Source organism: Aspergillus karnatakaensis (assembly GCF_047715665.1).
Source record: "Aspergillus karnatakaensis strain CBS 102800 unplaced genomic scaffold BJY04scaffold_29, whole genome shotgun sequence".
Taxonomy (NCBI): Eukaryota; Fungi; Ascomycota; class Eurotiomycetes; order Eurotiales; family Aspergillaceae; genus Aspergillus; species Aspergillus karnatakaensis.
The window spans coordinates 154,210-182,100 of NW_027395741.1; the positions used below are offsets into that span (position 1 = coordinate 154,210).

The 27,891-nt window shown below is 53.2% G+C and overlaps 12 protein-coding genes across 12 annotated transcripts; 3 read left to right on the forward strand and 9 right to left on the reverse strand.

The window, feature by feature from the left end:
- Positions 1 to 1,641: 1,641 nt before the first annotated feature.
- BJY04DRAFT_228227 (glycoside hydrolase superfamily) lies at positions 1,642 to 3,558 on the reverse strand (the record flags this gene model as incomplete). Its single annotated transcript, XM_073718792.1, has 1 exon — positions 1,642 to 3,558. The coding sequence occupies one exon, from the start codon at positions 3,556 to 3,558 to the stop codon at positions 1,642 to 1,644; it is 1,917 nt and encodes a 638-aa protein (XP_073570387.1).
- Positions 3,559 to 5,047: 1,489 nt separating this feature from the next.
- Positions 5,048 to 6,439, reverse strand: BJY04DRAFT_219045 (uncharacterized protein; the record flags this gene model as incomplete). The annotated part of the gene is made up of 4 exons (XM_073716474.1): positions 5,048 to 5,107; positions 5,160 to 6,162; positions 6,239 to 6,318; positions 6,371 to 6,439. The coding sequence occupies 4 exons, from the start codon at positions 6,437 to 6,439 to the stop codon at positions 5,048 to 5,050; spliced, it is 1,212 nt and encodes a 403-aa protein (XP_073570388.1).
- Positions 6,440 to 7,104: 665 nt separating this feature from the next.
- On the reverse strand, positions 7,105 to 8,154 carry BJY04DRAFT_228228 (proline racemase family protein; the record flags this gene model as incomplete). Its single annotated transcript, XM_073718793.1, has 1 exon — positions 7,105 to 8,154. The coding sequence occupies one exon, from the start codon at positions 8,152 to 8,154 to the stop codon at positions 7,105 to 7,107; it is 1,050 nt and encodes a 349-aa protein (XP_073570389.1).
- Positions 8,155 to 8,597: 443 nt separating this feature from the next.
- Positions 8,598 to 9,782, reverse strand: BJY04DRAFT_219047 (DUF453 domain protein; the record flags this gene model as incomplete). The annotated part of the gene is made up of 1 exon (XM_073716475.1): positions 8,598 to 9,782. One exon carries the CDS (start codon positions 9,780 to 9,782, stop codon positions 8,598 to 8,600), a length of 1,185 nt encoding a protein of 394 aa, XP_073570390.1.
- Positions 9,783 to 10,480: 698 nt separating this feature from the next.
- Positions 10,481 to 12,558, reverse strand: BJY04DRAFT_228233 (transcription factor domain-containing protein; the record flags this gene model as incomplete). Its single annotated transcript, XM_073718794.1, has 2 exons — positions 10,481 to 12,388; positions 12,445 to 12,558. The coding sequence occupies 2 exons, from the start codon at positions 12,556 to 12,558 to the stop codon at positions 10,481 to 10,483; spliced, it is 2,022 nt and encodes a 673-aa protein (XP_073570391.1).
- A 378-nt stretch (positions 12,559 to 12,936) lies between these two features.
- On the forward strand, positions 12,937 to 14,127 carry BJY04DRAFT_228235 (mitochondrial carrier domain-containing protein; the record flags this gene model as incomplete). Its single annotated transcript, XM_073718795.1, has 5 exons — positions 12,937 to 13,066; positions 13,121 to 13,161; positions 13,221 to 13,316; positions 13,378 to 13,851; positions 13,896 to 14,127. 5 exons carry the CDS (start codon positions 12,937 to 12,939, stop codon positions 14,109 to 14,111), a joined length of 957 nt encoding a protein of 318 aa, XP_073570392.1. The 3' UTR covers positions 14,112 to 14,127.
- Positions 14,128 to 14,825: 698 nt separating this feature from the next.
- BJY04DRAFT_228237 (SDR family NAD(P)-dependent oxidoreductase) lies at positions 14,826 to 15,608 on the forward strand (the record flags this gene model as incomplete). The annotated part of the gene is made up of 1 exon (XM_073718796.1): positions 14,826 to 15,608. The coding sequence occupies one exon, from the start codon at positions 14,826 to 14,828 to the stop codon at positions 15,606 to 15,608; it is 783 nt and encodes a 260-aa protein (XP_073570393.1).
- A 377-nt stretch (positions 15,609 to 15,985) lies between these two features.
- BJY04DRAFT_219051 (uncharacterized protein) lies at positions 15,986 to 16,966 on the reverse strand (the record flags this gene model as incomplete). Its single annotated transcript, XM_073716476.1, has 3 exons — positions 15,986 to 16,096; positions 16,156 to 16,680; positions 16,937 to 16,966. The coding sequence occupies 3 exons, from the start codon at positions 16,964 to 16,966 to the stop codon at positions 15,986 to 15,988; spliced, it is 666 nt and encodes a 221-aa protein (XP_073570394.1).
- A 933-nt stretch (positions 16,967 to 17,899) lies between these two features.
- BJY04DRAFT_219052 (uncharacterized protein) lies at positions 17,900 to 19,306 on the reverse strand (the record flags this gene model as incomplete). Its single annotated transcript, XM_073716477.1, has 1 exon — positions 17,900 to 19,306. One exon carries the CDS (start codon positions 19,304 to 19,306, stop codon positions 17,900 to 17,902), a length of 1,407 nt encoding a protein of 468 aa, XP_073570395.1.
- Positions 19,307 to 20,326: 1,020 nt separating this feature from the next.
- BJY04DRAFT_219053 (uncharacterized protein) lies at positions 20,327 to 21,352 on the reverse strand (the record flags this gene model as incomplete). Its single annotated transcript, XM_073716478.1, has 1 exon — positions 20,327 to 21,352. The coding sequence occupies one exon, from the start codon at positions 21,350 to 21,352 to the stop codon at positions 20,327 to 20,329; it is 1,026 nt and encodes a 341-aa protein (XP_073570396.1).
- A 400-nt stretch (positions 21,353 to 21,752) lies between these two features.
- Positions 21,753 to 23,648, reverse strand: BJY04DRAFT_219054 (putative MFS transporter; the record flags this gene model as incomplete). Its single annotated transcript, XM_073716479.1, has 7 exons — positions 21,753 to 22,067; positions 22,119 to 22,895; positions 22,942 to 23,095; positions 23,140 to 23,330; positions 23,383 to 23,524; positions 23,569 to 23,579; positions 23,628 to 23,648. 7 exons carry the CDS (start codon positions 23,646 to 23,648, stop codon positions 21,753 to 21,755), a joined length of 1,611 nt encoding a protein of 536 aa, XP_073570397.1.
- Positions 23,649 to 24,664: 1,016 nt separating this feature from the next.
- BJY04DRAFT_228238 (uncharacterized protein) lies at positions 24,665 to 27,863 on the forward strand (the record flags this gene model as incomplete). The annotated part of the gene is made up of 5 exons (XM_073718797.1): positions 24,665 to 25,152; positions 25,202 to 25,818; positions 25,870 to 26,021; positions 26,069 to 26,134; positions 26,181 to 27,863. 5 exons carry the CDS (start codon positions 24,665 to 24,667, stop codon positions 27,861 to 27,863), a joined length of 3,006 nt encoding a protein of 1,001 aa, XP_073570398.1.
- Positions 27,864 to 27,891: the final 28 nt, after the last annotated feature.

Consider the following 27,891-nt stretch of genomic DNA (forward strand, 5'->3'; position numbering starts at 1 on the left):
ATCGGCATTCTCAGCCTCCGGGGTCTCAGTCGTGTTTGCGCTCTCAGTAGCAGTACGCGTCACCGTGTTCGACTCTGTCTGCGAAGGGCTTGCAGTCGCCGTCGGCGTAGTCGAAAGGCCCACGCCACCCTCGGTAGCGGTGACGGCGATGGTATACGATGAGAGGGTCTCCGTGAATGCGTCGGACCACTCTTCTGTGCCGAGTTTGATGGAGCAGGCGGCGGCAGAGGAGGTGAGGGCGCAGGCGACTGTGTAGGGTCTAATAAAGTGGACAAGGTTAGTTGGTATTTTGTGTACGTTGTGGTACTGGGTCGGTTGCTGTACTGGGTAGAGGGGGGAGGAATCAGAAGAGGAGGGTGTATGACTTACTCGTTGTCTAACTCGAGTTGCAGCTGGTATGTCGAGGGGCCTTCGACGAGTGTCACGCCTGAGCCGGGGACCTCGCAGGAGGTGACTGTTGAGGCGCAGGTGAGGGAGTAGGAGGTTTGGTCGGATTGCTTTGATAGAGTTAGTTTTGTACGCCACGGGGTGAATAGATGAGATGGAGCTTACGGCGCCGATTTGCTTTCCGATTAGAGCTGGAGGAGGGGCAGAGTCGCCGGGGGCGATGATTGTTACGATATCGTCGGCGGCGAGGGCGCCGGTGAGGAGGGTGAGGCCGTAGAAGAGGGTGTTGGAGCGCATGTTGGCGGTAGGAAAGATGGTGTTCTTGGGGGAGAGGTTTGAGATGTCGATGTGAAGGATGCTGGGATTGCTAGTGATCGCGTATTCGAACGTGTGAGGAATGTCTCTGTATTTATACAATTTTTAGTATCCTCAACAACATCCAAGCTCTAACCCTAGAGTAGGTAGTTCCCAACAACAACCTGAAATAGATCGAGGCTCAGCCCTCTGCAACCTCCAAATGCAATGATCTCCACACCGCGGCCTCCGTGGTCAATCCGTTCCAACAAGTACTAGCCCCCAGTTCAGCACTATAAATCCTCCTGGTGTAAGTTGGAAAACCAATGAGCAACACACCCAGCCGAATCACATTCCTGAGGCTGAAGCAGGAGCACCAATCTACCGGGAAACAAGCAGAAACCACAGGCGGACTGCGCCGACCGTGCTACCCCTAGCCAGCTAGACTAGGTACTAGCAGTCTTTCAGATAGATTAGACGGCCCCTACCAAGGGACTGACAGACTAGTGGAAATGATGCATTGGGGGCCGTTTGAACCACTCTTAGCTTTGCAGTCGGTGAGACGTCTGATTCTCGCGGCCCCAAATTAATGGTTAGGATTGGACTTAGCTTGTATTTAGGGTCAATGTAGGGCTGTTGGTGTTGGAATTGCCGGTATTGCTATTCGTCTACGGGATATAGTGATACTATAACTGCCCTTGGCGAGGGAATAGTGCTCCTGCTCTTGACTCGAGAAAATTCTTTCATTTCAAGGACAGTCACGAGCGCAAGGCAGACTTTGTTAACAGAGTCTTTCTACCGAGTATTCGTCGCTCTGCTCTAGAGCCACGTCCTACCAGATTCCAACAAACAGCTGTCACGAGGCATTCCCCATTAAATGAAGGCAGACTAGCCACAACACTCAACATCTCCACCAAAACAAACAGATAGCCACCGCTGCGTCCCCAAGATAAACAATCCTTACTTACTCCCCCCCAAGATCTCCCTCCACCTCTTCCTAAGCGCATGCGCCGCCCCCTTCGGCCTGCGATCCCGCGTAAAAACCCCCTTCTTATTCCCATCTACCCTCTGAATGCCGACATTTGTCTGGAAATCCGCAAAATTCCACACATGCTCGCCCACCACCGCCTCAAAGCCATCAAACACCCGATGGTACATCTCCAGAAACTCAACCTGGAATTCCTCGCTCCACAACAATCCAAACACACTATGCAGTCCCGCCAGCGTGTCCGCCCCGTACTCCGAGATAATGATCGGTTTGTCCGGGTACGTTTCCGTCCACCCGCGCAGTTCGTTCGTGAGGTGGGCTTCGCCCTCGGCCAGGTCGCCGGTGAAGGAATACCACGCGAAATACCGGTTTAGGCAGAGCACGTCGAAGAGATCGGAGATGCGGTCCATCTCGTAGGTTGCCTGGCCGAGGTTTGCGAATGTGATGGGGCGGTGGGCGGGGTCGAGGTCGCGGGCGAGTTGGGTTAGGGGTTCGAAGTATTCTCTTGACCCTTCTTCGTTTGAGGCCGGTTCGTTGGCGATCGCCCACATGACGACGCTGGGGTGGTTTTTGTCGCGGGCGATGAGTTCGCGGATGGCTTGGGCGTGGGCGGCGCGCGTGTTGTTGTTTATGCCGTCGGGGACGAATGTTGTGGGGGCTGAGGAGGTGGCGATTCCGCCGCCGATGGAGTATGCGAGGCCCACGGCGGCGGTTTCGTCGATGATGACGATGCCGTGTCGGTCGGCGAAGTCGTAGACTTCCTCGGCGTAGGGGTAGTGTGAGGTGCGGAAGGAGTTTGCGCCGATCCAGTGGAGGAGTTGGAAGTCGTGGACTAGGTAGGCTTGGTCGTGGCCTTTGCCGCGGATGGCGGAGTCTTCGTGTTTGCCGAAGCCGGTGAAGTAGAAGGGTTGGTCGTTGATGAGGAATTGGCGATTTTGGACCTTGACTGTGCGGACGCCGACGGGGACGGTGTAGGTGTCTATTTTGGTGTTTGAGGAGTCGACGATGCTGGCGATGAAATTGTAGAGGTAGGCGGCACCGGGTTGCCAGAGGTGGACGGATTCGATTGAGATCACGCCGGACTCTCCGGTGGCTTCTGCGACTGTCTCGCCGTCTTCGTCGGTGATGGTGATTCGGACTTCGGCTGTTGTTTCGGACGAGGTGGTGACAGTATAGTTGAGCAGCCCGGTTGTACCGTCGACATCTGGCACGACGACCACGTCTTGGATGTATTGCTCTCTTGGGACAGAGTATAACCAGACAGACCTTGCGAGCCCGGCATAATTGTAGAAGTCATGCTTGTACGTCTGCACACGGCGGCCTGTCTCCTGCGTGACAGTGATGTTCCCCGGCGGGATAGTCTCATTCGTCAACTCATTATTGACACCAATCGTGAGGCGGATCTTCTCGCCGGCAGAGACAAGATCCGTGATGTCTGCTTCGAAGGGGGTGTACCCGCCTACATGCTCAGCGACAAGCTCATCATTCACATACACCCTTCCTTCGTGGGTTGCGGACTCAAGACGGATGAAGATTCGCTCCTGACTCCATCCTCGGGGGATGATTACGTCGCGCTGGTAGTATACCCAGCCGACGTGATTGTGGATGTCGCGGTCGACGAAGAGGTCGTTGTACGAAGATGGTACCGGGATTTCGAGACCTTTAGGTAAGGGGGCGGTCCACGGGGTCTCAGTCGTATTGTCTGATGCGACGGCAAATTTCCACAGGCCGTCGAGAGAGACGAGCTCTCGAGTCTCGGTTTGTTGGGGCTTGAGGTGGATCACTAGGGGTTCTTGGGTCGATACATCGCGGGCGTAGTGCCTACCGGAGGGGGCAGAGAGTGCAGAAGGAAGGTAAAAGAGCAAGGCTAGTCCTGTGAGGAGCTTCATGATTGCGATACTGCGTTACTGATCTACACCTAACCCATCTTCACCAAGGTATGCCAATTTATACCTCTCTCATCACCCACGGTAATTGTCCGTCTGCCGCACCGGCAACTGAGGAGCTTGGCATGGCACCATCGACTACATAAACCTTCTTTCCAACAGGTTGTCGGCTCGGTGATATCGAATCACAATTACCTCCAACAGCCGCCAAGCCAGAAAGTAGTGCTGGATTGCGGGGGAGGATCCGGGGAGTGTGTGGAGAACCCAGGAAGCATGGAGTGAGATCGCCAGCAGGGCCTGATGGAGACATATCAAACCCCGACTGCCGGATTGCCGATCAAGATGGGCTGCCATTGGAGGAAATTGTATAGTTCGTATTTTCCGGGGAGCCGAGGTTTTGCCTTTGCTGGTTAGGGTTGGAGCAGCAGGACAGCACATGGCGTCATTCGTGGTCGCGGTTATTGATCAGTGATTGCTGCAGCCGGCTTATGGTGCTAACTCGTATCTGGTGATGTATTGCATGCATTGGTGAGTGCACATTGCTGGGCTGATAATCGGGTATTAGACTGAGGTCGCCCTCCACATTCCGATGGCACCCCTCTCTTCGTAATCGTACCAACTCCCACATAGGATCTGAATCTTCTAGTGTGCATTCGTGCTTGCTGAACAGTTGCTAACCTCCCTGCATATTTCTCGCCCTTGACCCCGCAGAGTCGGTCGCAGTATAGCCATGAACTTGGAGGTCAGTATTTTGAGTTTCTTGGGTTTAATGGGGCATTACACGCCCAGGTCACCGGTGGGCCGATGAGCCCTGTTCATATCGACTAGATAATACCTTGATGTACTCTCCAACCCCACACAACAAGCGTAGGAATTTAAGAGACACCGGAATCAGCGCCCTCTATTGATACACCCGGGTCCGCACCCCACATTCCGAGCAGCCTTTTATCATGGAGTTAATGATTGAGATAAACATAGAATCTACACAGTATACCTGCCAGTCGATAATAGAGCGGCGATATTGCTTGATACCCGGGGCTTGGTTTTCTACCATTAGATGCGGCTTTCTAGGGTTGTCGCGGGAGGCTTTGGCGTAGGGTGTGCTTAGTAGATAGCTACCAAGAATATATTCATTGATGCGTATGGAAATTGGTTTGCCTTTTGGTGTCCAGTAACACCAGTGTTATACCTCAAAGCCGTAGAAAACTGTCTTATCGGTCACGTTTTGAGACATATGTTGTTGACGGGAGTGAGTTTTACATAACGCATTGGCTGTCCATAATATATCATTGTAAGGGAAACCCATGCTCTTAATGAGCGTTTACACTTATGCTCGAGGAATGAATAAGTGAAAGTCTTGTACGGAATATCCTGCAGACGACAGAGTAAAATGATGTAGTGTAGAGAAGTCCTCACCCCAATCCAGGCTGTAGGATCCACCGCCGGTCTGGGCCAACTAGAACTATTGAAGGAACAATGAGAGCCAGGCTCTTCACTTGCTCACCCCCTCCGAAGGACGATCCAACCCCATCTTCAAGATCGGGTGCTCATGCTAGGCCCAGTCAGTTATCACACCCACCCAAAATTCAAGCTAGATCACTCACCATCATCTTAAAATCATGCGCCGCCTCCGCCGACTTGGACGAAACCTCAAACTCCTCCTTCGCCCTGACCAGCATTCCCCGCTCATACCTCCTGACCGCATCCAAAACGCCCTCCCGGGAGTCCCCTACAGCTACAAGCTCCGCCGCCAACTCCGCAGCATCCTGCAGCCCCAGATTCAATCCCTGCCCGCGATACGGCGGGATGGGATGTGCCGCATCACCTGCTAGCGTCACCACACCCGCAAGATCAACACCGGACCAGTCAAACGGACACCACGACGCCACCCTATCCGTCCCGAATTTGATATCCTCGGGGATCTTCTCGATGATCGTCTTCCAGGGCTCTGCGTATTCACCCGCCATGGCCTTAAGGTATGCCGTGCGGCTTTCTTGGTCTGCCATCTCCTTATCACCCGCCCGCGGAGCGCCAGGCCACGAGACAATAAGCTGGAAGGTCCATGTTTCCGGATCCTCCGGGTCGCCGATATGCTGCGCAGAAACCCAAAACATGCGGTTTGCCGGGTGGTACGAGTTAAACGCAAAGGGATGTGTGTTCCTAATAAGCCTCGAAGTCTCGGAATCGAATTTCACCGTGAAGTTCAGCATCGTTAAATCGAGGTAGTTAACCCTTCCCGCATCACCGAGGAGGAGACGTCTAGCTGTGGAGTTCGCGCTGTCGCAGCCCACGACGAGGTCGCCTGTTACGGATGTCCCGTCTTCGAATGTCGCGGTTACGGCTCCGCTCCCATCGTCCTTGGAAATCGAGACGAGGTGCTTTCCGTATTGGATGTCGAGTCCCTCGCTGAACAGCTTGCGCATCTTGCGGCGTGTGACGCGCATCGACCGGTCGGGGGTTTTGCCGAGCAGCTCGCCTGTGTGGCCGGCGTAGCTGGGGAGTTCGTAGGTGCTGTTGTCGGGGACGGTGGGGTCGACCCAGACTTCTTTGATCCGGGAGCGGAGGGAGGGGCTGAGGAGTTTCTTGGCTGATTCGCTGCCCCAGTGGCTGTGATAGTTGGTGGTTAGTTGGTATTAGGAGTGGGGAATAGGGGTAGAGGGGGGGTGGGGGAGGTGGTGTTTACAAGGACATGCCCCATTCTCTCGGGCGGTGGATATACATCTCAGGTGTTTCGCGTTCGTATACGGTGGCTTTAATTTCGGCCTACAGAGATGAATGAGTTGGTTTGTTTGGGGTGAAGGGATTGACCGCGTACCTGCTTGAGCCCTTGGGCGAGGAGGAGGCCGGTGGTGCCGGCGCCGATGATGATGATGTTTAGTGCCATATCGATCGTGGGTGGATCACTGAATGAGGTATGGCTGCGATAGTAGTCCGACGGCTGTAAATGAAATAGAGGAGACCTGCTGGGTTATCATCTACATTTTAACTCTCGTTGGTAGTAGACAACTCTACCAGCTGTCTTACCGGTGATGAACATCTGCTGAATACGCCTCCGTGGTTCAAATCAATACGCAGGTCCGAATACGCTGTGTTAGACACTGGGCCAAAGATTATGTCCCATCAGATCAAGGTTTGTTTTGACAGTAGTAGTCCAGCATGTACAGCCTTCGTGTGCCATGACTACGCTAAATGTACGAACTGCACGATCTATTGTCGCGAGTCAGCATGGAGCATGAGCTTATGCATACTGAGATCAACACATACGGTAGAACAATAGCTGGCAGAGGTCACTAGTGAGCGACTCAGTAGCTTCTCCATCGCAGCCCCTGTGGATCCCCGGACATAGCTCCAGGATAAGCCCGACAGCTGGACCTAATAGGTGAGAGCGTATTTATACCCACGATCACGGCGTATTGAAGGACAAAAGCTATCTGCAACCTACTGGGCCTACCTGACTTAAGGGCACGAGACTTGTACACATCACCCAGTTGCAACGTATCGAAGTTAAAACTACCTGAAGCATCTGCATGTCGGTACAGCCAAGACAACTCACTCATCACCCATATGCCACTGATCCCCAACCCTAAACCCCAACGGAAATGGATCCGTCGAGTCCAGCACCACCTGCTTATAGCTCGTAATCCAAGCACTCCCCTTCACCGTCGGCAGCACAGCATCATACTCTCCCACCTTAGTTGTCCCCCTGATATGACAGTCAAAGGTACTTCCAATAATACTCCGATGCTCAAACACTTCATCAACCGCCAACTCCCCCCTAGCATGCAACACCGCCATCCTCGCACTACTCCCAGTTCCACACGGACACCGATCAAACCTCCCCGGGGAAACAATCGCCGTGTTGACTGCAAACCTCCCCCCATCCCCCCTCCTCTGCATCGGCTCCGTAAACTCCAGAATCGTCACCCCCCGAATATCCGGATTCTCCGGATGCACCGGCGTATACGCCCTCTGCACGGCCCTCTTAATCCTCTCCCCAACCTCAATCAATCTAGTCCCATGGCGGTTGTTGATCGCAAGCCCAACAGCCCCAACATCAACAAGCACATAGATCATCCCTCCGTAGGCAATATCAACCTTGATAACACCCAATCCAGGAACATCAACCTCGAAATCAAGCTTAAACACAAACGAAGCCACATTATCAAACGAAACACTCTTGCACTTCCCACCCTCACACTCCGCTTTCACGTTCACCAGCCCCGCCGCTGTATCAAGCACAAGCTCGGTTATTTTCCCCTGTGTATTCATCTCCACCATCCCCGTCTCCAGCAACACGGTCGCAGTCGCAATCGCATTCCCGCCGGACATAGGCGGGTATTCCTCGCTCTCCATAATGAGGAACCCGGCGTCGGCTGCGGGGTCGCAGGGTGGGAGGACCAGGTTCGTGTTCATGGCTGGGCGGCCGCGCGGCTCGTTGAGCAGGAGCTGTCTGATTGAGTCGTTGTGGTCCCGGAAGTGCACCAGTTTCTCGTACATGGTTTTGCAGTGTGGGGGGTTGAGCACGCCGCCGGTTATCACGTCGCAGACTTCGCCGGCGCAGTGCGCGCCGATGACGGTTAGGGTGCGGGTTGTGGGCATGTTTGTTGTTAGAGGCGGTTTGGATTTGATGATGGGTGTGCTGAGCTGTAGGGAGTTGGGGTTGGGCTATATAGGTAGGTACTAACTTATGGCTGTTATCTCCTCTGGTGATCGGGAGGTCTCCCGGTGGACTTCTACCCCGCGCGTTTTGTGGCGGGTCAGACGGCGTAGGCCGATGGCTGTGGGGATTAGATATCGGTCTGAGCCGATTATAGATACTTCAATGTAACTACGGTGATTCGGGCCGGTAGGAGCCCTGCTTCGAGGGGTAGCTCCAATAGCTCCCAAAGGCATACACCAAGCGCAAACGATACCCCGATATAGGAGGGATTTTATACTGTAGATGTTCGATTTGCCCGTTGGTCTATCTGGCTGTATGAACCAAGTTTAAAATATACACATGTTAAGACCAACTACTCTCTCTTTAGCCATTGGGTGATTTTCTACTTCCAAAAGACTCTCCCCTCGAACAACCTCCTCGCGGTCCGGAAAACAGTCGCATACTCCAACCGATCCCCCTCCCCAAAAGTCGCCCCAACAAGGATACTCCCACTCGCATGCCCAATCGTAATCCCTGCCTTATCAACAGGATCCTCACTAGTGACGTCTGCAACCGTACTCCCCGGTACCCTCGCCGCAGCCGCCAACGCCAACGCAACCGTAATCGGCACAGCCTTATGCGGCTGCCCAACAGACAGCGCCCTCACAACAAGATCAACACCAGCCCCCGCACCCTTCTCCCGGGGCTCCGAGACAATCCCAATCTTAGGAACACTCCCAGGGACCGTCTCGACGGAATCCGCAAGACCCATCCTCACCCCGGCCTCCCTCCGAATAGCATCCAGCCGGCCCAACAGCCCATGCGTACTCGTCATCTCATCCGGCGTTAGATCCCCCTCAACACCAAGATCAGCCGCTTTGACGAAAACACACGGATTCGCCACATCAATGCACGTCGCCTCAACACCCCCAATCACCTCCCTCGCCACCCCAGTCGGCAACATCTTCCCCGTCCGCGACCCCGCAGGGTCCATGAAATCCAACTTCACTGCCGCGCCAGTCCCAGCCACCCCATCGATCGCGAGCTCCCCATCTGCAACAGCCTCCCCATGAACAACGGGGAAAGTAGCATGGATAATCTTCCCGGTATTCGTATTATGGATCCGAACCATTACATCCCTCTCCCTCGTTCCTTCTGCCTGGATATCAGTCTTGATCAGCCCGCAATCAACCGCAAACCCGCCCACAGCAGCACTCATATTCCCACAATTACTCGAGAAATCCACCTCGCTATCCCTGACCCCAATTGCAGCGAAGGTATAATCCACATCGGCGTCTTTATGCGTTGACCCCCCAACAACACAGACCTTCGACAGCGACGAAATCCCGCCGCCCATCCCGTCGAGCTGTCGCCCGTAGGGATCCGGACTACCGAGGATAGACCGGAATATGGGACCCCATGAGGACTGGGACGCGGGGAGGGTGGATTTCTGGAACATGATTGCGCGAGAGGTTCCGCCGCGGTAGTAGGAAGCTGGGAGGGAGGATTGGGTTTTTTTGCTCATTGGCGGTGGTGTTGATGAGAGGGTGCGTTTAAGGAGGAGCGGTGATATGGACCGGGGAATCATATTGGGGCGAGGAAGCATTGTTACAGAGTAATCAATCTTCAGATGGAGATGTTGTGTGCACAGGTCAGTCTGGCTGGTTTGATGCGATGTTGGCGATACCGAGGCTTGTGCGCGGAATGGCACTGCACTGCACTGGACTAGACTGGACTGGACTTGCGACGGGAGATCGGTCGCGCTGACCTCCAAGCCCTCCGATGATGAGAGACACGAGGCAAAACGCCAGATAGATGGAGAGAACGCTCGCGCACGGGTCGTCGAGATGCCCGGTTGACTGGACGTTCGATTCTAGAATATTAATGGACTGCAGCAGACTCAGTGGAGATTGTTGAGAGCGAGTCCTGAATGAAGCTCGAGCGGGATTCGGCTGAGCCGATCGGATGCATCCGACTAGCCCCCTGCCCCGCCGCCCCCGCGCCCTCCGCTATCGGGCGGAGGGACGGACCCTGCCAATGCCATCCGAAATTCGCCAGTTTATCGGCGCGGGGTTGCGTTATAGAAAACTTCTACGTGCTTTTATAAACAGAGCAGTTGTAGATATGAACTGCAGGCGCGGTGGGTTCAAGAGTGCAAAGTTGGCGCTAGGATGTTGGACATATATATCTTTTGTTGTACCTAAATCGCAAACCTCCAGGAACTTATGAACACCTACAGTACCCCCTTGCCTGTCTTTTTTTCTTTTGCTACACCTCTTGTTCTAGTTACAAGATGAAATTCCACAAATCCGTCGACACAACCCCAACCCCCTCTCCAAACAGCTCCGCCCACGGCGGCTCGATTCTATAATCCGGAAACTCACCCTGACCGCCGCCCAGCGCCAGCCCATCACCGACTCCAACACCGACACCGACCCCAACATCCCCCGGACCAGGCGTAGGAAACGAGTGCGTCTGCAACCCAAACCACGACTGAAACTCCGTATCTAGATCCCCACCCAGCGCGTCCCCCTCGTCGAAGAGCATCAGGATAGAATTCCCAAGACGCTCGATTATACTCGAGCATCTCTCACCCACAGCACGCCCATTCGAGATACCGCGGAAGAGAGTAAGAAAAGTAAGGATATTAGTCTGCACGACCGGCTTGGTCAGATCGTGGCGGAGGAAAGGCGACGCGCGGAGGGCGTAGAGCATAGTGACGGCGGCCATGAAGAGGGCGTGGATTGCGACAAAGGTGTATTTCACCTGGTTGCGGGCGTAGAGAGAGCTGTAGGAGCTTATCAGGCCGATGGCGGATTCTAGGCAGAGGCGGAGGTCGGGAGAAGAGGGCATTGGGATGGCGCGGGAGGGGCGGTAGAGGGAGAGGACGGCGTGGTGGAAGGCGATTTGGAACCACTCCTGCGATTGGAAGGTGGATGTTGTGCGGGTGTAGCGGGGGGCTGTGATGAGCCAGTGGTTGAGGTCTGAGAGGATGGTGGTGCGGGTTGGTTCTGGGTCTGGGGATTGGGAGCATGTTTGGCTGGGGGAGTGGAAGGAGGTGTATATTTTGGCGTTGAGGAGGCGGATGCGGATGACGTGGATGAAGGTCGATGTGTCGGAGGTACTGGGAAGAAGAGAGGGTGCTGGGGTGGTGAACGACTCGTCGAGTTGTTGGTCTGTGAGTTGCAGAGGTAATGGTGTGGTGATGTCTTCCTGGTGAAGGCCTAGTGGGCGTCCCATGTTGATTGCCATGTTGCAGTTCATCACGTATGCGCACCAGAAGACGCGTTTTGACATTTCCGTCTCCCACAAGTTCTTCCCATTTAGGCTCTCCTTCCGATGAAGATCGAGGCCTATGGCTAGCTGCAGAGTCAGGCCGGTTGTATACCACATGTTGACCGATTGTGGCTCGTTGTGGCCGTACATACAGAGCAGTAGGAGGCACTGCACACAGTCAAAGTCATCCGCCTGCATGACTATGTGTAGGTGTTGGATTGCGCGTTTGAAAAAAGTACGATGGTCTTCATGCTGTTTGGTCGGCCGTTCTGTTGCTGCGACGGCGCATGCCATGTTGACCAAGAAGTTTGAAAGCGGGTGTGTCACTGATTCCGCAATGAATGGAGTGAGGTGGTCGTTGAGGAAGCTCGGCTTGTGGAATATGGGCAAATAAGGGCAACGCAGCTCGAAGAAAACATCCACTAGGTTGGTGATAGCGGCGTTGTCTGGGCCTGACTCGAGGTTTTGAGAACTCGTCGCAAGCGTAGACACCTCAGCAGGCGCATCATTTCCCCATAAGGCCCACGCGCTACTAAGTGCATTGCGACCATTGGAAAGATTTGGACGGGGAGTGAACGTTGGTCGCAGAATCCGGCCCGTATAGGATACATCTGCATTGGGGGGCGAATGATGGGTGGTATACGCATCTTGGGCGCGACCATGGTGGGAATCGTTGGCTGTTGGTACAGTATCCGGCAGGGAGATGTCATATTGCAGAGCCCGAGAGAGTCTCTCAGACCGTAGCTGGTCGACCTCCTGGACGACAGAATCGTACTGCGCCTGGAGAGACTGCAATTGACTCCGCAAGACATCGCATTCGCAGTCAGGGCCTCCATTCTGGACCGTCAGTCGCCTTGAAGGAACACATGTCACCCCGACGATACTACATGGGCCACATGTGGGAGTTCGGCTGTCACACTACCACGCTGAGTTATCAAAGAACGCCTTGAAGACATGATTTCGGGGTGCACTACCTTCTGCTTCCGACGCCTGCATCGCTCACAGGCCGCGGCACTGCGGCTCAAACCCGGACGGTGTTTCCGTACGGACGGCGAAGGCGATTCACTTGTGCTGTTTGCGTTTCTCATGCTGCACCGTTGACCGGTCGGTTATCGGAGACATCCAGGGATGGTACGCGTAGTCTAGGAAGCCTCCTCATCCTGGCGGTCACGTGCCTACGACTCGGTGCCCCAGGCATGAGTGTCATCTGGCACTTCGTGTCTAAACCCAGCAAAGCTTGGATGTAATATCTTGAAAAGAAGAGAAATTAAACCTTAGGTCTCCCATATCATAACTGCCTTCAACATGCCATCAGAACTCCCCGCGTTGGCAGCTGGTGGGCTATCGACGTGGGATGGCCTTATCGGATGTATCCGATGAGCAATATCCCGTGGCATATAGCCACCCAACGATAACACCCACGCGTGAAGAACAACACCCCGAGGCGGCAAATGGAAAATACAACGATGTCACTAAGCAACGCTATAGTCCAGCAGTCCTCCACGGGTGGTGAGACCAGTGCTCACACCAAGGAGGAGCGACGACCGATCCCGTACCGCAATCTGGCCGTCGGCGCCGCGATGAATATTTTCCAAGGTACGTTACTGTACCTACAGTATGTACCAGAACCTTTGAGCTGATAATTCCAAGTCACCACACTGGGGCAACCAATGGAAGTCCTAAAAACACATGTACCCCACCTAGCTTCACTGCGTTCTCCATAGTCACGAATCTAATATTGCCAACAAAGCTAGCAGCGAACCGACAGGACAAACTGAAACATGCACTCCAAAAGACATGGAGCCGAGGAGGCTGGAGAGCTTTCTATCAGGGGTTGATACCCTGGGTAAACACAATTCCTCCTAGATCTGCACCCATCCCACCTACCGACAAACTAACAAACACAGGCGTGGCTCGAAGCAAGCACAAAAGGCGCGATCCTCGTCCTCACATCAACCGAAATCGAGCATGTCGTACGCAAGAATTTCCCTAACGCATCGTCCGCTGTCGGCGGTACGCTTGGTGGAGTCGCCGGCGGGTTTGCTCAAGCCTACCTGACCATGGGCATGACGACGTGCATGAAGACCGTGGAAGTTACAAGAAGCAAGGTCGCTAGTCAAGGGGTAAAACCATCGGGCCCATTAGAGGTGTTCCTCCAGATTCTGCGTGAGAAGGGGATCCGCGGCGTCAACAAAGGAGTGAATGCCGTTGCGTTGCGGCAGGTGACGGGGTGGTCGTCTCGGATTGGGATTTCGAGGCTCGCGGAGGATAGTATTCGGTCTGTCAGGGGGAAGGGCAGGAGGGAAACGTTGGGGTTTGGGGAGAAGATCCTCGCGTCGACGATTGGTGGTGCGTTGAGCTGTTGGAATCAGCCGTTTGAGGTATGTGTGACTTTTGTCTGTCTATGCCCGTACTGACTGGGCAGGTTCTTCGAGTTGAGATGCAGTCTATGACGAAAGATCCGACACGGCCTGAGAAGCCGACGATTGTGTCGACTTTCAAGCATATTGTTCGGACATCTGGGATTAAGGGGCTCTTTCGTGGTGTTGTTCCAAGGATTGGGGTTGCTGCGTGGGCGACTATTTGCATGGTAGGGTTTGGGGATACCCTGAAGGAGCTTGTAGCGACAAAACCTTCATGATCAACATTGTAAACCTACGCAACTGCGTGAATCAAGCCACAGGATTACAACTCAGTTCTGTCTACATTCCAGCATATTTGTAAATCCACCAGAGGCTGTGAAATGTAGAATCTTCTGCCCTACACGCGTCCGAGAGGAGAACATGGGAGACAAAATTGACCTAAACCTTCCATCTACTGAGTTGAAGATAGTATGAGCTAGCGTCTAAAAACCAGCTATTCAGTAGGGTAAACCGCCTATCCTCACACAATGACCGCATTCATATACCCGGGGTTCCCTACTCACTCTCCTGGAATCAGAACCACGGGCAAGTTAAGATGTACTACACGATATCGCCTCCATTTCAAGCCACCAATACACCGCTAAGATAAACCCTTTCTTACGTTATAAACACCACGATAAGTCCCCTGTCCTCGGCCTCAGATCCGCCACAGCGGGGTATCAGGCCCGGACACCCTCCCGATCAAAAACCGGCTCCGCATCCGAGTCCCATCAGTTGGAGTAAAATATCCACCACACCCAGACAGAGTACCTACCCGATGTACTCACCACTAAAGCTGACGCCTGACCCCCGAGCATGTCCTCGAGTGAACAATACCACTTGTCCATAAAGATCCACGCCACCCGAATTCACCACACACCTATATCACTTCCACCAAAACACCAGCCAACCCCTACAACCAACAAACCAACCGACCACCCCAAACCACCAAAATGACCACCCCCAAATCCCTCACCAACAAAACCGCTATCATAACCGGTGCCTCACGCGGCATCGGCGCCGGCATAGCCCACCACCTCGCCTCCCTCGGCGCCAACATCCTAATAACCTACAACTCCTCCCCCACAGCCGCAGAAGCAGTCCTCTCATCGCTGAAATCCACACACAACGTCTCCGCCCTCTCGCTACAAGCCTCCGCAACAGACCCCGCCTCCCCCTCACGAATCGTTGCCGCGGCGGTAGAGAAATGGGGGACCATCGATATAATCATTAACAACGCAGGCGCTCGAAGTGACTACGAGATCTCGGCCCTGACAGCCGAGGTTTGGGAGGAACAGGTTACAACAAACCTGCGATTCCCCGTGTTTCTGGTTAAAGAGGCGATACCGTATTTCGGGCCTGCTCCGCGGATCGTGAATGTTTCGTCGAGCTATGCTGTTGACGGGCATGCTGGGTCGTTGGCTTATGTTGCGGCGAAGGGTGGGTTGGAGAGCGTGACTCGCTCGCTGGCTCGAGAGCTGGGGCAGAGGTGTCATGCGACGGTTAATTGTGTGAGGCCTGGGCCTGTCAATACGGAGCTTTGGGGGAGGAGTGTTGGTGAGATGGATGCTGAGGCGGAGAGGGAGTGGGAGGGGATTATTAGGGGGACGCCTGCCGGGAGGAGGGTTGGCGAGGTGAAGGATGTTGCTGGCGTGGTGGGGTTTCTAGTTAGTGAGGAGAGTGGGTGGGTTACTGGGCAGGTGGTGAATGTTTCTGGGGGGTTGTTTTTTGAGTAGATAGGCAGGTAGAAAGGCAGGAGTGGGTAATTTAATGAGACAAACAATGTGGAAATTGAGGTGAGGGAGGCAATGGCTTCATGCACATCCACCATGGCGTCCTATCGTAGTGAGATGATGTATATAGTGAATCTTTATGACTGGGAGGCAAGGCGCGAAACGGTCAATATCGGGGCAGGTTTCGGGGGCACGGCTCTACTTCATGAGCCATTCTAATAAAAAACCGGCAGATAAATGTCACGGAAGTGTATAGGATATGAACCAGGAAAACAGCTTGGTTGAGTATATCTTACTCTTGTCTGCTGTATGATGCTCGCACACGCCGCTCTAACACCCTCGGTAAATCCAATCAGTATCACGGAATGTGATTTGAGTCCCTAATCCCTCTTAAACACCTGCCTCGCAAGCGCATACTGCCCTTTGGCATTCGCAGCAACAGCCCGCCGCACCTGATGCAGCACCCCGTCAATCTCCTCAAAGCCCCATATCTGCGTAGAGTTAGCCGAGCAGCAATGATTCAGATCTGTTGCCCAGAGATGCGCCCTACCTGCTCTAGCGTCCATCCCTCAGTCAAGCTCGACAGGAACGTCTGCACCCACGTAGCCCTGCTCGCACTGCGAACCCCACTGCTACTCCCTTCCTCACCATCCTTCTCACCCAGCCCAACGGACACAGCGCACACAGAGCGTGTTTCTCCCCCAGCATCCTCGCCCCTCAGAAACATCCAAACTTTATCCCTGTCTATTCCATCCTTGATCTTCGTCTGCATCTCGAAATCTGGATACCCCCCACTCACACGCTCAACAATACCCTCCTGCACACTCGAACCCAATCTCGAATCCAAAGCATAAACAACCCGACTCCGCACCCGACAGACCCCAAAGATATAATCCTTATGCGGCTGCTCGCTCCAATCAAACACCCTAATCTCGGTAGCACCTGCCAGCCCGCCGCCAAGCGTGTAGATGGTAGTTGAACTGGTTGCTCCGCTTGTGGGGTCACTGTGGATGGTGATTTCGAGGTGCGGCGTTGTGAGGTTTATGGCTTTGCGGATGGGCCAGGATATGCCTTGCTATGTATCATGGTTACTGGGAGTGGTTGGGTAGGTGCTGCAACTTCAATGGCGCAGAGGTGGCGGGGAGCTGAGGAGTGGTGAAGAGGGAGAAGGGGTGGGAGGGGGCGTATTATTTTCAGCATCGCTTCTGTGCCGGTCGTGTGGGGTTTGCTCTGTAGGGAAGATGAGGTGTGCGTTAGCTTGTTGTCTCTCCGGTTCTAGCGTGATGTACCCTAAAGAAGGAGCTTTAGAGTGTAGTCGGTTGCTTGCTTACCAAAACCCAGTTCCCCGTATATGCTTCCATCGTAGTGATGTCCTCGAAGGGGATTGAGATGGAGTTCTCACTGAAGGTGCTCGCACTAGCAAAGCAGCGCGTGGGAGCCGGGACGGGGGGTTTATAGACGAACTTAAGTCGCACGGGTCGCACCTTCCTTCAAGTCCACTTAACGGCCTTGTAGCACCGAGGTGTTTCCGCCCTCCCGATGTACCACCCTGCAGGGATATCGTGTAATGATGTAGTCCAAAATGCTTCCTGGATTTCGGAAACGTGCAGGGCGTTCCGCTTGGTCTGAAACGTTTGAAACTGTGTCACCCTATTGGTCTTACATAGTGATACAGAATTCGCCGGTGGAGGGATGGCTAATCTATTTCTGTTGCTGTTTCATGATAATGCCCAGGTACTTGGATTGACACGTGGTTTATATTCATGGGGTATCGTGATCGGACCTCACCGCATCAATCTGTAGACATTGGCTCTACATTGTGTAGGTATGTCTTGGCTAAGGATGTTTGTACCTACTTTTTGAAAGGAACATTTGCACTGGAAGGAGTGCTTATAGTGTATAGCATTTGAGCAACATGGCATCAGAAAAGTATGTGGTCTGCAAGGCAGGAGGAGGAGTACTCTCAATGTCAGAACTCGTGATATATCAACTAGCACTGGACAGGTAAGTATGTACGGATATAGAAAGAGTTAAACTGGTGTCTATGGCAAAAGTATAGAGGAAAAAACATGCTGAAGATAATTTTATCTAGCTCCGCTCCAGGGTTCAAACCCCATGAATCTAACATCTACATCCGTAATCATACAGAGAGTCCTAGTCAACCAATAGTCAAAACAAATAGAAAAGTACTCTTCATCATTGCAATATCCAGAAAGGAACCCAATCACTATCACTAAAACCCACCCGACGCGAGTACCCGTCCTCTCCTCCCATCCGTAAAGAAACCGGAACCCTCAAAAATTCCCAAATTCCGCATCCATATTAATATCCATATTCATTTCCTTATTGATATACGGCAACGGCGGAACCACCAGCCCACGCTGCATCTCGGCCTCGGCCTCGGCTATAATCTTGTCTATGTCTGCATTCTCATAGCCCCGGAAGTACTTTTCATGGGTCTGCTGCAGCTGATCAGCGGGTATGATGTTGGGGAAGATGTGTTCGTTGAAGTAGGCCCGTTCTTGGGCAAAGGGATCTGAGGATGGTACAGATGATGAGGACGGATCGTAGACGGGGATTTGAGAGAGTGCTTGTGTTGGTTGCGGGGTTGGTGTTGGTGCCGATGCTGGTTGTGCTGGTAGTGGCTGGGTCAGTAATAGACCACTGGTCTCGCCATGGCCCTGGAGGTTGGGATTTTGCTGTGTGGGCTTTAGCACGGGTTGGAACGCCTGAGGTGGGATTTGCACGTTGGCCTGGACTGCTTGGTAGACTGGTCCCTGGGGGTAGGCTTGCTGGGGGTGAGATGTTAGAAGGGTGGGTGTAGATGCTTGATAAAGAGGGGCTCGTTGCTGGGGGGCTTGTGGGCGTTGCGCAGGGTAGGGACCAGATGTGGCTTGAGAGCCCTGCCGGGGCATCCGCTGACGAACCGTCGGCGGAACGTGGCGACGGATTTGCGGGGGAGTGTAGTGTTGAGCTTGTGGCTGGGACGGGTGTTGGCGCGGGACCGCCGGAGAGAAACCGGGCGACATCTGCTGATGGCCTCCGGCTTGACTTGACATCTGCCCTGTCAGGACCATAGATGCATAAGGCGCGGGACCCCGGCTCTTCCGAGCCTTGGTCACGCCTGCTGGGCGAGACAGCTGCGAAGACGCCATCTGCGGCTGGTAATACTGGATGTTCTGATTGTGATGTCTTTTATAAAGCTCACTCGCGGCGCGAATGTCCTCTTTGTTGTACTGTAGGTACGGTCCTGAGCCAAGGGCAAAGCGTAAAAGTGGGCTGATATCGTGGGTCAAATGCGGGCGCTTAAACTGGCGAAATGGTTGAGATATTTGAAGGTCGGCTTGTCGTTTTGATGTCCGGGTTCGGGTTGGCTCTGGAGACAGACTGGGGGTAGGAGAGTTTTGCTGTGCTGGACCTGTGGCCGGTGGTGGTGAAATTGCATCGGGGGTGCGATGATCTTGTGCAGTGAGAGCAGTGACAACAGCTGATGCTGCAGGGGAGGTATAACTACCCTTATCCGAGTCGCCAGACTCTTGTAGAACTAGATCAGTTACAGCTAGCAGGGGAGATCCAGAGACAGAGGTAGGGTTCTCCTGAGAGTTGCGCTGCTGTTCTGAAGCAGGGGCCGTGACGGCTGAGGGTGATTGTAGACGAGAGGTAAACAGATCGTCCATCCTGCCCGTTGAAACGTTAGACATCTTGTCAGTTTATAGCTTTTGAAGAATGTTTGAAAGATCTGTATAAGATACCTGATAAAACCCGTTGATGATAAAATATCTATCTCTATGAGGACTCAGAGGATTTATAAACCCAGCACACTCTCATACACAGTTCATTCAACGATTCTTAATTCTTTGTAATGTACTGAACGATGGAAGTGTAGATGCCCTCGAACAATGGAGATAAGACATCCTGAGGAAGGTTCTCTGGCCAACAACGAGAACAAGACATTATGAGGGCGGATCCTTTGTATCTGTCGAGGCTCAAACATCATGTCTCAAGTCTTGTTGTTGTCCATCAGCCACAAAATATGCCTTTGTTAGGGTCGGTGTCGAAGACAAAGGGAGCCACTGTAAGCTCTACCGTTGCTTTCTCGACCCTAGGCTCCAAGAGCGCTCCGCCAATCCCAGTCCATGGTCGTGTTGATGATGTAGAAAGAGAACAGGAACTAATTACTCTGGCTGAGAGACGAAGGACGGCCTGCTATGGAATCTCACACATAGCTAGGATATGGCGCGCTTAGGACTGAACTAATTCGATTCCCTTCTATCTCTCTTCGTTACCTTTGATTGGGGTTGTTTGTGACCGAAGGCCCGAGTCGATGAGATGCTTGTAATGGCACCGCATCCAGAATGCAAAGGAGGTGGATAAAACCGGAATCTTGACCAAAGTAGTCCTTTTAGTATGCGTTTGTGCCAAATAGATAAGCAACAGACACGATCTAGGACTATTGAGCTCAGACTTTCCGGACCATCCCTCTACGCTGTTGGATATGATAGATGCAATTCAAGAAATAAATAGCAATGAATTCAAACTCCCCTCTGTAGTCACTAACCCGAACTATTCGAGGCACAGTACATTCCAAAAGAATAAAAGAATAAAAGACATAGCGAAATAAAAAGATAAAATAAGAAGCGAAACCCTCAAGAACCAAATCCATCCTCCAAACCAAACTCCCTAGCCTTTCTCAACAGCACCACTCTTATACTCATACCCCCTCAACCCCTGCCCCCAAAAGTCCTCCTCTCCATCTCCTTCTCCAAAGCCCTATACCTCCTCAACTCCCTCTCAGCCTTAACAAGCGTCGCCCGCTGCGCATACTCCCTCTGTTGCACGGTGATCCGCTTCAGCCGCTCATGCCGCTCGCTTTCTTCCAGCTTCTCGATCCTCTCGACCGCCCTCGCGAGGTTCGCTCGTTCCGCTATGATCTCCGCGCGCAGGTTCTCGAGCTCGCAGAGCGCGGTAGAGAGCTCGTGTGCTTCGTCCGCTCTGCTGTTTTCTAGCTTGTGGATTCGGGTGCGTGCGGAGGCGAGGTCGGATTCGAGGCGGGATATTGTGTCGTTGGGGGTTGGGGTGAGGAGGGTGGGAGGGGGTGTGGGTGGATTGTGAGAGTGAGGGTGATCGATGGTGAGGTCGAGGTCGAGGTTGAGGAGGAACTCGGAAGCTGAGATCGGGGTGTGGAAAGTCTCGCCTTCTTCGACGTCGAGAGTGAGGTCAATGAGGTCTGCATGTTGTGAGGGAGACTGATAAATGCTCGTTGGGCTTTGAGGAGACTGTCTCTGAGGAATGGATAGCTCGATCAGTGCGTTTGCATGGACCGCTGCAGTGTTGGGGATTGTGAAGGTAGGAGCAGGAGCACGCTGCATGCTGTCCCAGTCACTCATATCCAGGTCGTGACTGCATGAGATGAGATCGGAGGCCTGTGGCTCGGGGATAGCAATCCTGTTGACTGGTGTCGGCGGGCCGGGTGTGAAGGGTTGGTTGACCGGGGTGGAGGGGGCGGGTGTGCAGAGCCAGGATTCATTATCTATTCCTGATTCAAATTCTGCTTCCGTTTCCGTGTCCGTGTCTGTGGCTTCATCGTCATCGGAATTTGTGAATGGTGTTGTGGGCATGGTTGTGTTGGTGGTGGTAGAGGCCGAGGAGGAGCGTGTGAAGCGGTGGCGGAGGGACTCGGAGTGGAGATCGGGGGAGGCAGACCTGCTGCGGGCGCGGTGAGGTCCGGATGAGGGTTTGTTGGGCATTTCGAGGGTATCAGTGATAGGTATGATAGAAGAATAAGGTTGATGAGGAGTGAATGGATGGTTGAGACAGGGTGTTGGATAAAGGTTGAGAAGTAATAGAGCTGAGATATGTAAAGGGGAGAGATGATGAAGGTTGAGAGTTAAGGAAGTTCAGCTATTTATAAGCTTTCTAGAAGGCTACGTGATTGAGTGAGCAACAGTGAAGATTCACAGAGTCCAGCTGTTCATGAGCTGGAGACCATTGTCACAATCCTTTGTTGGCGAAACACCACCCATTGTGTTGGCCATTGCTACGTGAGACTCAAGAGTGAAGAACAGGATTGAGCAAATAAAACAACAGCGCCAAAGTTCACCTTATCAAGCTTCTCCTTCATTCACTAACCTTTATAAACCACCATACCTACATAGAATGCACAGAAGACTTCGCCGTCCACCCCCGAATCCTCTTCCCGTAGATATAGAAGGGAATCGCAAAAAGACAGAACAACACGGTCAAAGACATATTCAGCATAATGGGCTTGACGAAGCCGTCTCTATCCACCCAGTTCGTGATGAACTCGCTGAACCCATACCCCCACAGGTTCTTATTCACGGTTATCGTAACGAATATCGACCCAGCAACGGGCTTGTAGCTATCCACTGCGTAGGTACTGATGATGGCAGGAAGGGCAGCAACCTGAATGCCGACCGCGGTATAACCAATTATAACAATAATCTAGGTTGTGAGCACACAAAGGAAGAAAGAGTGGTTCGAGGTGAGACTTACTCTCCAGTCCCATTTGTACTCATAGCCGAAAGCGACGATGAAGTTCCCGATGATGCAGATGATGAGGTAGGGGATCATGGCTGGGAGTCTCATCTCGGGCTCACGGATTCCTCTGTTTTTGATTGTTGCTCGCATCGAAATCCAGTCTGACAAAGGACCGTTTGTCAAGAGGCCGATAAAGGCGCCAATAAGAATCGCAAAGTTAAAAAAGCCAATTGTTTGGCTGGAGAAGTTGTATGGCGGAGCTGCGAATGCCTGGCTCTGGGTGAGGTTGAGAGTCAGAAAGACACTAGCTGACCAGGAGACAACAAAGGCTGCAAGCTCGACAATTGGGAAGATGTGTAGTTTCCATGGGATCCAGAAGCTTGTTAGAAGGGTCCTGAGGCTGTCATTTGGTATCTTCCAGAGCTTGAATTGCTGTTTTGATGGCGACCCTTTGCCGACATGTGAAATGGGCGTTTCTGGAGCGACATCCTCGTGGAAGGTGCTCTCTGTTGGCTTTTCGGTGTCAGGCGGGAGTGTACGATCCTGTGATTCAAGAGGTATAGTTCGGTTCCACTTCGTCTCGGGAAAAAAGAAGACTGTCAGGACGAGAACGAGTGCCAGCAGCGCAGTGTTGAACCAGAAGAAGTTCCGCCAGCCGACATGCTCTGCCATCGGTCCGGCGATAATAGGGCCAACCATAAGAGATCCGAAGTAGGCCGTGAAGTAGAGTGTATTGTACGCGCCTCTCTCGTGAAGGAAGAGAATGTCAGCGATAATTTCCGGTTGGGAAGTCTGTCCCTGTTAGCAATACATTGATGACAGCACAGGCATAATGTACCTCAGCCGGACCAGCGCCGAATCCGTTTAGCACACAAGCGCCCATGTAGCTCCCGTACGACTTGGCTGTAGCGCGCCAGATATTGCTGACGACGCAGACTAGGGTCGAGAAGATCAAAACCGGTCGTCGTCCGAAAGTCGTTTGAATGGGAATCCTAACAGGTCAGTATAGATCACACAGCGGGTAGGTCAGGCGTACCAGAAGAAATTACTGAAACCGAGAACAAGAATACAGACTCCGGTGAACTTCACTACAGATGCAAGGTCGGCATCAAAAGACTCCATGAGCTGCGGAAACATGGGAGCCAGAGCCAGAGGACCCAATCCTTGACTGAAGCTGACAGCAGTGGCGATGGACATGACCGTCAGCTTTCTCCATTTTGTCCAGTTCTGGAGAGTTAGCTTGGCTGCTAACTCTTTTCATCATACACCCGTGGCTTACAAGAGGATCGTGCGGATCACTAGATGGCTGAGGGACGAGAACCCGGTCAGGGTGTGAAGACGATTTGACAAAGTGATGCGATCCAACGTCGGTCATGATCTCTGTGCCAGGATAAATTTCTGTATGGAGCTCTTGCTCCAATCTGCATCGTTAGCAGTGCACACTATGGGCGGCAGTGGTACCCACTGAGCACGTTCCTGCGTGAGCTGTTAGCATGTTCAGAACTATAATTGCGTCTAGCCTACCTGATCGACTTTTGGCTCCATCGTTAAAGAGACTTTCCTTGAACCGAGTATGCGGTAGAGTGACGAATGCAATAGAAATCAGCCTTGAGTCCCTCTGCCTAGTTATAACAAACCACAGCAGACATCATCTGGGGATTGTCCGCACGAGCGGAATACCCCCGGCTGTTGCTGAGCAGAAATAGCCGATACTGAGCCGTGTCTGGTCATGGCATGAGGAGAAGTCAGACGTGATAGGTTCCTGAAGATTCTCATGCGGTCTGTGCTATCTCTCCAGCCATGATGAGTGGTCGCTTGGATAGCTTCCCCAGGTTTAGCTGTCATTTCCCCGCATTTGGCTATCTTCAGCCCTACACGGTTAAGCGTCTGACATTTTCAGGGTCTAATGTCGCCAATCGGTAGTTCTCAGCAGCTCGAAGTCCCGAGCCGTTCGAATCACGCTCACAGGGGTCGGTGACCTTCATTGGTAGCGTAGAGTAAGAAGTAGTTAGTCCGGCCGGTCTATAAATTCCCCTTATCCCTTACCTACTTTATTCTCTCTCGTCCAGCAATGCTTCATGGCAATTCTTGCCCAGATCCCGACCGTACACATTCACCTTAGCGTCCAGCATCTCGTGGCTCCATCCATTAGAGCATGGCCAATCCACGGCGAATCACCGCGACATTATACCACCCATCTCAAGCAGACAACCTAGCTTCATCCATCATGCCACTCAAAGATATCGCTCTGTCTGAGACATCAATGCGGGCTCTTCTTCGGATATTCTCATGCACCCCACCGGAAGCACCGGCTCGCCAAGCTGCGATTTCGCCCTCGGTTGAATTCAACCCTCCTTGGCCACAACGAGTTCAACCGATCCAAGACCCTTTTTGCAAATCATTCGCGATCGACATGGCTTTGGATCTTCGCTCTTCACCCCGATTGATGGATCTTTATACCCCGGATCGGCCTCTGCTGGACCCTGTCGGGTATTGATCGGGGTATATATTTGGCTCATGATACCCCGTCGGTCCTTTGGGCTTCCTAGAGCGCAGCAGTCATGTTGTTCTCCGTTCTGCACGTCGGTATATGGCTCCTTGCTTTGACGCAATGCTTGGCTCTCTTGGAGGAAAAGATTGTGACATTTTCACCGCAACCCGGTGCAATCCCAATCCACCAGGCTGCTCTCGTTTACGACGCGGATGATCCGGTTGCCATTGAGATTGCAATGAGAAGTGTTGCAGACGACTTCGAGAAGATAACAGGTCACCTACCACGTCCAATTGCAGTCAGCGAGAATAAGCTCTCGAACATCAGTATTCGGGACACTGCCATTATCGCTGCCACCGTTGATTCCGCACTCATCAAAGGATTAGAAAAAAGAGGACTCCTCGATGTCACCGACATAAGGGGCAAATGGGAGACCTTTCGAACGACGGTGGTGACGGATTTCCTAACAGGCAAAGACGCCTTGGTGATCGCTGGCAGTGACAGACGGGCTGTTGTCTACGGCTTGTACACGCTTTCTGAGCAGAGCGGGCAGTCTCCGTAAGATACCTCCCAAGCTCTCCATTGTCGCTCATTCTTACAGTGACAGATACCACTGGTGGGCAGACGTACCAACAACCCAGCATGACTCCATATATGCCTTGCCGGTCACCACCACGCACGGCGAGCCAACCGTCAAATACCGTGGAATCTTCATCAACGACGAAGCCCCGGGCCTTGCTGGCTGGTGGTCCAAAAAACATCGTGTCGACCACTACCCCCTAGACTCAGAATTCTACACCCACGTCTTCGATCTACTGCTTCGCCTAAAAGGCAACTACATCTGGCCAGCCATGTGGGCCTCCTGGGTTCCGCGACCGGGAAACATCTTCTTCACAGACGACCCGAACAACCAGCAGCTAGCGGACGACTACGGCATTGTGGTCTCTACCAGCCACCACGAGCCCATGCAGCGCGCGACGAATGAGTGGAATGCCTCGGAGACAGGTGAGTGGGATTGGGGGTCTAACAAGGCCAACGTAACGAAGTTCCTGGAAGAGGGTGTTCGCCGAGCAGGGCAGAATGAAACGTATTTCACTTTGGGGATGCGGGGTGCCAGTGATAGTGCGCTGAGTGGGGAGGACCCGATTGCGATTCTGGAGGATGTGATCGAGACTGAAAGGGAGATTTTGGCTAGGTATCATGGGAATGAGACGGCGGCGAACCGTAGGTTATGTCTCTTGCTGGCTAGTTTTCGATCCAGCTAATTGTGTTTAGAGGTCTGGACAATCTATAAGGAGGTCGCGACGTACTATGCTGCTGGCTTGAACCCCCCCGAGGATGTGACGCTTATGTTTACCGATGATAACTGGGGGAATATCATGCGGCTGCCGAACGCAGAGGAGGCAGCTCGACCGGGTGGTATTGGGGTATGTCCTTGAATCTGTGACTGAATAATGCTAACTATCCTGAACAGCTGTACTACCATTTTGAGTATGTTGGGAGGCCTAAAAGCTATAAGTGGCACAATACCAACAACCTGGTTCGTCGATCTCTGCTGCTGTGAACTCTCGCTGACAGTGTAATAGGGTAAGGTGTACAAGGAGCTAAAGCAAGCTCTCGACCGAGGGGTTGATCGTATCTGGGTCTTCAATGTTGCTGATATCAAGCCCATGGAGCTACCTCTGGCCTTTGCGCTGGATCTTGCTTGGGATTCTTCCCACTTTGACTACTCTTTTATCCCACAATACCTGGAAGCTTTTGCCGCTCGAGAGCTCGGGTCCGACGTTGCAGAGGATGTCGCCTCGATACTCTTAGAGCACAGTCGCCTCATCGGAAGGCGCAAGTACGAATCCACCACGTCCCTGACGTACGCTGCCTTCAACTACAACGAACTCGACCGCGTCCTCGCAGAGTGGGACAATCTCTCAAAAAGAGTCACAAACGTCAGCGAACAAATTCCATCAACTCACCACCCCGCCTTCTTCCACCTAGTCGAATACCCCATCAAAGCCGGCCACCTCTACCACCGCATCGTCCTCCAACAAGGAACAAACCAGCAATACGCCATCCAGCGCCGCAACTCCGCAAACGCCATCGCCGAGCAGATCCTCGCCGACGCCGAAACAGACTCCGACCTCTTAGAGCAGTACAACACCCTCCTAGACGGCAAATGGGACGGCTTCTTCGAGCAGTCCAAACTCGAGCAGTGGCAGTGGGAGACCTGGCTCGCGCCATCCCGCGACATCATCCAGAACATCTCCTTCGTCCCGCTGCGCCAGAATTTCGTATACAACCTCGGGAACCTGGGTATTCACACCGAAGGCTCAAATAGCGCAAACAGGCATTCCTACGTCTGTGAGTCGTGCGATCCGTCGAACCCAACAGAGGGGTCTCGCGCCGCTCGCTTGCCGCTTTTTGATCCGTATGGCCCGGAATCTCAGACCGTCGAGCTGTTCCATCGTGGCGACCACCGCGTGCCCATATCGTTCTCGCTGGAGATTCCATACCCCTGGCTTAAGATTGTTCCCGCCGAAGGCAACCTCACACGCGAGAATCCGCAGATTAACCTCCGTGTCTCGATCGACTGGGCCAACGTCCCAGCAGCCTTCAACGAATCCGTCCCGATAGCGGTCCACTACGACACATTACCGAAATTCGATAACTTCTTCGTCCCCGTGCAGAACCGCCCGGACCTTCCAGCGTCTTTCCACGGATTCCCCGCCACGGCAGGGTATATCTCCATCGACGCAGCCGACTACCAGTCCTCCACCAACGGCAGCGAAGAACTCCACTTCGAAACCCTCCCCTACCTAGGCACGCGCACGACCTCCGGCGCCGTCGCACTAAGACCCTACACCTTAGCCCGGGAATCACCCGCCACCGCCATGCAAACCGCAGCGTTAGAATACACCATCTACCTCTTCAACACCACGGCGAATCTCACAGCAACGCTGTACTTCACCCAAAACCTCGATACGGATCCGGACCTGCCGATGGAGTATTCCCTTACGCTTGACTCGCAAAAGGCGAATTTCACGCACCTGCTCCCGGAGCCTGAAACGGCGGGTGAGCTCCCGGATACGTGGACGGAGCAGATTGAGGATGCGGTTTGGACGAGAGAGGTTGTTTTGGGCTCTGTTGGGGTTGGTGAACATGTTTTGACGTGGAGGGCGAATTCGCCGGAGGTTTATCTGGAGAAGATTGTTCTTGATACGGGGGGTGCGGTTAGGGGGAGTTATTTGGGGCCGCCGGGGACGCGGAGGGTTTGAGGTCGTCGTAGTCGGAGCTGGAGGTCTG